Here is a 5690-nt window from a genome sequence, read left to right on the forward strand (position 1 = left end):
TTTATTTGCTCTCAGTTCTTGGACTCAGCTGCCCCTCCTGCTCGGCTGTAAGCTCTGCACTGTGCCTCAGTGCGGCTCTGCCCCTGAGCTGTCTGTGCTCCCCCAGGAGCAGCCATTTCTCAGCACCACAGTGCCTGCAGCCCATTGTCCCCCCGATGTGCTTTAACACCCCTTTCATCTTCCAGCTAGGTTTTGTTCTTCATCAGAGGGCAGCCAGGGCAGAGGTGATGGAACACTGACTCCCTCCCCACTGGTGATCTAATTTCCCATTAACTGGAGGTTTAAAGGGAGATCTCAAGGCTCATTTAAGGCTCTGTTGACAGCTTCACCATCTCCTGCATAAACCCAGCACCAGGCTGGTGCGGCTGTCGTGATGATGCGACCCCTGAGCACACGGGCAGCTCCGGAAGCAGGATCAGCACAGAGGGTGAGGTTTAGGCAGATCTTTATCAGAGCATCCCTCCAGAGTGCTTTGCAGGATGCTGGACACAGTTACGTGGGGAGAACAAATGTTCCGCTCTCTCCTCCAGAGTTAACCGCAAATGCTGCGGCACCGGCACCGGCAGCGGCAGCGGCAACGGCAACGGCAACGGCAACGGCAACGGCAACGGCAACGGCAACGGCAACGGCAACGGCAACGGCAACGGCAACGGCAACGGCAACGGCACCGCGGCCCTGACCCCGCCCCGCCCCGCCCTCCACGCATCACCCTTCTCTCTTGCTGATTGGCCGACTCCTGGGAGGCACGTAACGTGTCCCGCCCTCCGCCGCCTGTCACGGGGATACTCCTTTGCCATTGGCTGTGGCGGCTCGCCCCGCCCCCGGGAGGAGGCCCCCGCCAGCGGCTCTGCCCCTCCCAGCCCGTTACCTGCCGCGGCGGGTCCGCGCTGGGTTGGCGGCGGGTGGAGGCCGAGGGCATGAAGCGCGCTCCGATTGGCCAGCTCGTGCCGCCTGTCGCGTCGGGATTGGCCGTGCGCGGCGTGCGGGGGGGGGGTGTTAAAGGGCCCGCGGCGCGGGCGGGCGCTGTCGCTGTGCGCCATGGCCTACCAGGGCTTCGCGCAGGAGTACCTGGGCATGCCGGCCGTCACGCGGGCCTACACCACCGCCTGCGTGCTCACCACCGCCGCCGTGGTGAGGCCGAGAGCGGTCCTCGCGGGGGGAGGCTGTGGTGGGGCGGTCAGGGTCCCGGAGGGGGTGCTGTGGTGGGGCAGCCAGGGGGCTGGCTGCGGGCAGGGGGTGCCCGGCAGCGGATGGCAGTGCTCTGCCTGTCTCCCACAGCAGCTGGAGTTCATCACCCCCTTCCAGCTGTACTTCAACCCTGACCTCATCTTCAGGAAGTTCCAGGTGAGGCCTTGACCGGGCTTGGGGGCCCCTCTTGCCCCTTTCTCGGCGAGGGGTGGGTGTGACAGGCTGGGCCCTGCGTGTTCCGCTTGGTAGGGTGCTCGGGGAATGCTGTATGAGCCAAACGGGCTTCTTCCCCATCGCTCCAACCCGCTCAGATTGGCAGGAGCTGTGTTGCCAACATGGTGTCCCCTCCTGTCACAGACACACAGCCCTTCCCTGCCGTGCATCATCTTGTCATTTCCTTTATTATTCTGTGTAAAACCCGTCTCTTCTTTTCCTGTGACACCGAGGTGTTTGACCTGCTGATGTCAGGCTGGGTGGGGAAGGGGTTATTGTAGAGGAGCGTGAGCACTGATTTACTTTGGCTCTGGGTGCTGAACTGTGGCTGTTTGTCCCTTCCTGAAAAGCTGAGAAACCTTTCCCACACCTGGAGGGGCAGGATACTCTGACATGGGCGATGAAGGGGAGTCCCATGTGAAGGTGGTGGAGCTGTCTGTTGTCCTGGGGTACTTCTGAGTGTACAGGGGTGTGATTGGGCATCCCCAGGGGGTGAGTGATAGCCGGTGTACGTGTAATGGTGCGAGACCTGTCTGTCCGTCTCCTTTGCTCTCTCTTCTCTTTCAGATATGGAGGCTGATCACCAACTTCCTCTTTTTTGGGCCACTGGGATTCAGTTTCTTTTTCAACATGATATTTCTGTATCCTTTGGTCTCAGTGAAACTCTCTGCTTCATTTTGGCTTAGATGTGATTTCACCCCATCCACCTTCCTCCCTAGGCTAACTTGTCTTGGTAATGGTCTAGGGCTATGGCTCTTTTGGTCTAAATTGAAGCCAGTCCCCCAACAACTGTGACCACCTCCTGCAGCTCCATCTCTGCTTGCTGCAGGGCAGCCCCTGCCAAAAGGCTGGAGAAGCCATCAGCACTGCTGTGGCTCATGCTGGAGAGCAGTGCCCATTCCTGGGCTGAGCTCTGGCTGGAGCACAGCAGTTGCCTCTTTGTTTCCCTGGGGTCAGTGGTATGAAGTGATGTTTGCACTGTTCTGCTCTGGGGCTGACAGCTCCTGTGATGAAATAGCTTGCAGTGGTTTGTGCTGTGGGGACACAGGGTGGCCAGCTGTTAATTTCCTATACTGCAACCCCTCCTTTCTCTCCTGCTCTCAGGTACAGGTACTGCCGCATGCTAGAAGAAGGCTCCTTCCGTGGAAGGACAGCTGACTTTGTTTTCATGTTCCTCTTTGGAGGGTTTCTCATGACAGTATCCTTTTGAGTTGGCTGAGCCTCTTTGGTGTTCTGAGCTGTGGATAGCATGGGTCTTAACTGCTAACTTTTCGAATTGCAGCTGCGTTGTGTGGTTAGTAGCATGTACCTGCCTGTCGAGCAGGACAGCTGACTTATGAACCTTATTCTTGTGCCCCAGGCTTGCCAGGCTTGTGCCCTGAGGCTTGGGAGAGCATACAGTGGAGAGTACTCTGCCTGTACGGCACAGCTCATGTTCCTTGCCTTGCCCACCCTTGTCTCCTGACCTGTGCCGCCTCCCAGTCCTTAGAGCAGAAGCACATACTGGAAAAGCTGCCTGTACTTGTGTTGCTGCCTGCAGAAGTGCTGATGCACCTGGCAAGGCGATGGGCTGCCTGATCCCAGAAGAGGACATGTGGCAGTGTGCAGGGGAATCTCAGCCTTGCAGGAAGCCTCTTGTTACACTGTGTGAGGAACCATCCAGCTGTGGCCAGGCAGCTGTGTCTGAGCTCTGGTGAGGAGCACTCTGGAGCACTGCTACCATTGGCATGAGGCTGCTCAAAGCTGCAGCTGAGGGGAAGAACACAGCTGTAAGGACAAGGAGGGAGGTGTCTGCTGTCAGCATGTCAGGCAGCATGAGCTCAGCACTCTATCCCTGCAACCTGCCAGGAGATACTGTCCTACATCTCAACTTCTCTTATTGTAGGACAAAATAGTCTAGGAAGAAATAACTCCTTCCCAACCATAAAACCTTTTCTGAATGTTTTGCTGCTGTCTTATGCAAATGGCTCAGCACTGCTCTCCCCACAGAGCTCTGCATGAAGCTTTATTTGCTCTCATGGGTGTTGGCCATTGCTGGGTGTTTGTCAGTGTCCAGGAGCCCACAGCAGCCACACTCATGGCCATAGGTGGATTTGGAGTCCAACTGCAATAAGGGCAAGGGAATATTTTGCCTTTGTCCATCTGCTTGTGCTCTGGAGAAGAGGGTTGTGAATGTCAAGAGCATCTCACTGCTGAACTTCACCTGTAGAAGGCAAATGATGGATGTGAGCTAGTTGCTAATACGTGCTGAATGTCCCAAGGGCTGTAAGAATGTGAAGGCCCTTCTTTAAAGGTGACTTTTGATGGTAACTTTGTGGAGATGCCTATATTAGCTGATTAGCTGCCTGTAGTTCTGGGTTTCCTAGTCACAAGGCACCCTGTGCTGCCTGGAGAAGGTGCACAGGGTGGGTAGGCCTTTCCTTGACTCGGTAGTTCCTAGCTATTTGGACTCTTTGCCAGCCTGTTTTTCCTGGGCCAGGCTTTCACCATCATGCTGGTGTATGTGTGGAGTCGCAGGAACCCTTATATCCGCATGAACTTCTTCGGCCTTCTTAACTTCCAGGCCCCCTTTTTGCCCTGGGTCCTGATGGGATTCTCTCTGCTCCTGGGCAACTCCATCATCATTGACTTACTGGGTAAGTCAAAGCTGGTGGGTGCTGGGGACAAGGGCATTTTGCAGCCACATCATGCTCAAATCTCAGATGCTCCTGGGGCACTAGCACTGTCTCTTACTTTCATCTTATTTAAGATGGTGGGTTTCCTAAAGTGAGCTGGCTGAGGTTGCTGGGTGGCTAGCCTTGTGCCTCAGCTCTTGCTGTGTCTTCCCCAGGGGCTGAAGTTGGATACAGTGAGCTCTGCTGGCAGAGTCTGACAGGCTTGTGTGCTCATTGCTGCAAACAGCCTGGCCCTGTGGAACTGCAGCACTGGTGGGAGCTGGGACATGGGTACACAGCTGAGCGATTCTTGTAGATTCATCCTGCTTAAGCTCCCAGGGGCTCTGGTTCAGCTGGCAACGGAGTCGCAGCTGGGGCTGACCTTGGTCACATCTCTTCCACAGGGATTGCTGTGGGTCACATCTATTATTTCTTGGAAGATGTTTTTCCCAACCAGCCTGGAGGAAAGAAGTTGCTGTTAACTCCTGGCTTCCTGTAAGTAAAGCTAATTCTGGGCTTTGTGTTGTTTCTCAACCTTCAGCAGACTGTCACAGTGTGGGGTGAGTGTAGGATGCAATTGCATGCTGTTAGCACCTCAGCTCAACAGTTTGTGCCTCTGCTGCAGAAAGCACTGGCACGTTGCACGTTATCTGTGTATGTACACAAGGTCTGTAAAGCAGCTGCTGGTACCTTAAACTTTGCTAGTTGAACTGGAGCGCTCTTGCTGCTTGTGGAAATGCTAGATGCAAGTAGGATTGTTTTCTGGTATCTTTCTGTACTTTAAGAAAGCGGAATACTTTCTGCTTCATGCTGAGGATCAAAACTGACCTAGAGATCAAGGAAGCAGGTACTGTCATTGTTAGATACTGATCTGTGCTACGGAACAGGTAGTGCTGGTGCAGAGGGCAGGTGGCTGAGGCAGACAGCCAAGCCCTGGGAAAGGCTGGGATGTTCCTTGGAGGGCTGGGAGCTGCGTCCTCAGCTCATTCTCCTAACCTGCCTGCTTGGTGGGATGGCATGTCCCTTGCCAGGAAGATGGTATTTGACACACCGGAGGAGGATCCCAACTATAACCCTCTCCCTGAAGACCATCCAGAAGACCAGCCTGGAGACCAGGACCAGAACCAGCATCCACAGTAACACGTGGGACTCTTCTATGTGGCCAGATTCCTCTTTTCTGGATGGACCGATGCTGTGGCCCAGAGATCCTACTGGAATAACACCAGTTGACATTCTGATGTGTCATGTCTCACTGTTTGTATGGGTAACCCATTTTCCCCTTGTACTAAGTGGTTCCAAAGAGCTTTGCACGTAAGAACTGATAAATGCTCATGGAGGTGTTCTAGGGACAGGGACTGGAAGCTGTGATGGCTCCTCAGTTACTGGGGAGTAAGTATCAAATGGGGGGTGTTAAACCAGTTGCTCCTTCTCTTGCTGTTTGATTTGATGCATGCCAGGTCACTGTTGCCCTCTGTAGAATGCTCCTGGCTCTCCTGGTTGTGGGCTTTCAATGAGGTGGTATTCCCAACTCGATCATGGTAGAATGCAGCTCAGCCTCTTCCTTGCCTCTCAGTCCCCCACTCCTTTTTGGTTTTTGTTTCCAAAGAGTCTTTACATTAAAGTCTTTATTTTTCA

The 5690-nt window shown here is 54.6% G+C and overlaps 1 protein-coding gene across 2 annotated transcripts; it reads left to right on the top strand.

Annotated features, from left to right (window-relative positions):
* Positions 1–888: 888 nt before the first annotated feature.
* On the top strand, positions 889–5690 carry DERL3 (derlin 3). 2 transcript variants are annotated; one of them, XM_065692700.1, is made up of 7 exons: positions 889–1131; positions 1282–1344; positions 1969–2042; positions 2506–2599; positions 3842–4037; positions 4460–4550; positions 5087–5690. In XM_065692700.1, the coding sequence occupies exons 1-7, from the start codon at positions 1039–1041 to the stop codon at positions 5193–5195; spliced, it is 720 nt and encodes a 239-aa protein (XP_065548772.1). In that variant the 5' UTR covers positions 889–1038; the 3' UTR covers positions 5196–5690. The 2 variants fall into 2 exon arrangements, with proteins under 2 accessions (XP_065548772.1, XP_065548771.1); XM_065692699.1 differs by having other exon boundaries at positions 893–1131; positions 1279–1344.

Source organism: Lathamus discolor, chromosome 12 (assembly GCF_037157495.1).
Source record: "Lathamus discolor isolate bLatDis1 chromosome 12, bLatDis1.hap1, whole genome shotgun sequence".
Taxonomy (NCBI): Eukaryota; Metazoa; Chordata; class Aves; order Psittaciformes; family Psittacidae; genus Lathamus; species Lathamus discolor.

What these genes read in the sequence shown, in the direction of transcription:
- DERL3 (XM_065692699.1), top strand. Translation starts at nt 1,039, where the DNA reads ATGGCCTACCAGGGCTTCGCGCAGGAGTACCTGGGCATGCCGGCCGTC. An exon ending in TCATCTTCAGGAAGTTCCAG is followed by an intron (nt 1,345 to 1,968) that starts GTGAGGCCTTGA and finishes CTTCTCTTTCAG; the next exon opens with ATATGGAGGCTGATCACCAA. An exon ending in CTGTTAACTCCTGGCTTCCT is followed by an intron (nt 4,551 to 5,086) that starts GTAAGTAAAGCT and finishes GTCCCTTGCCAG; the next exon opens with GAAGATGGTATTTGACACAC.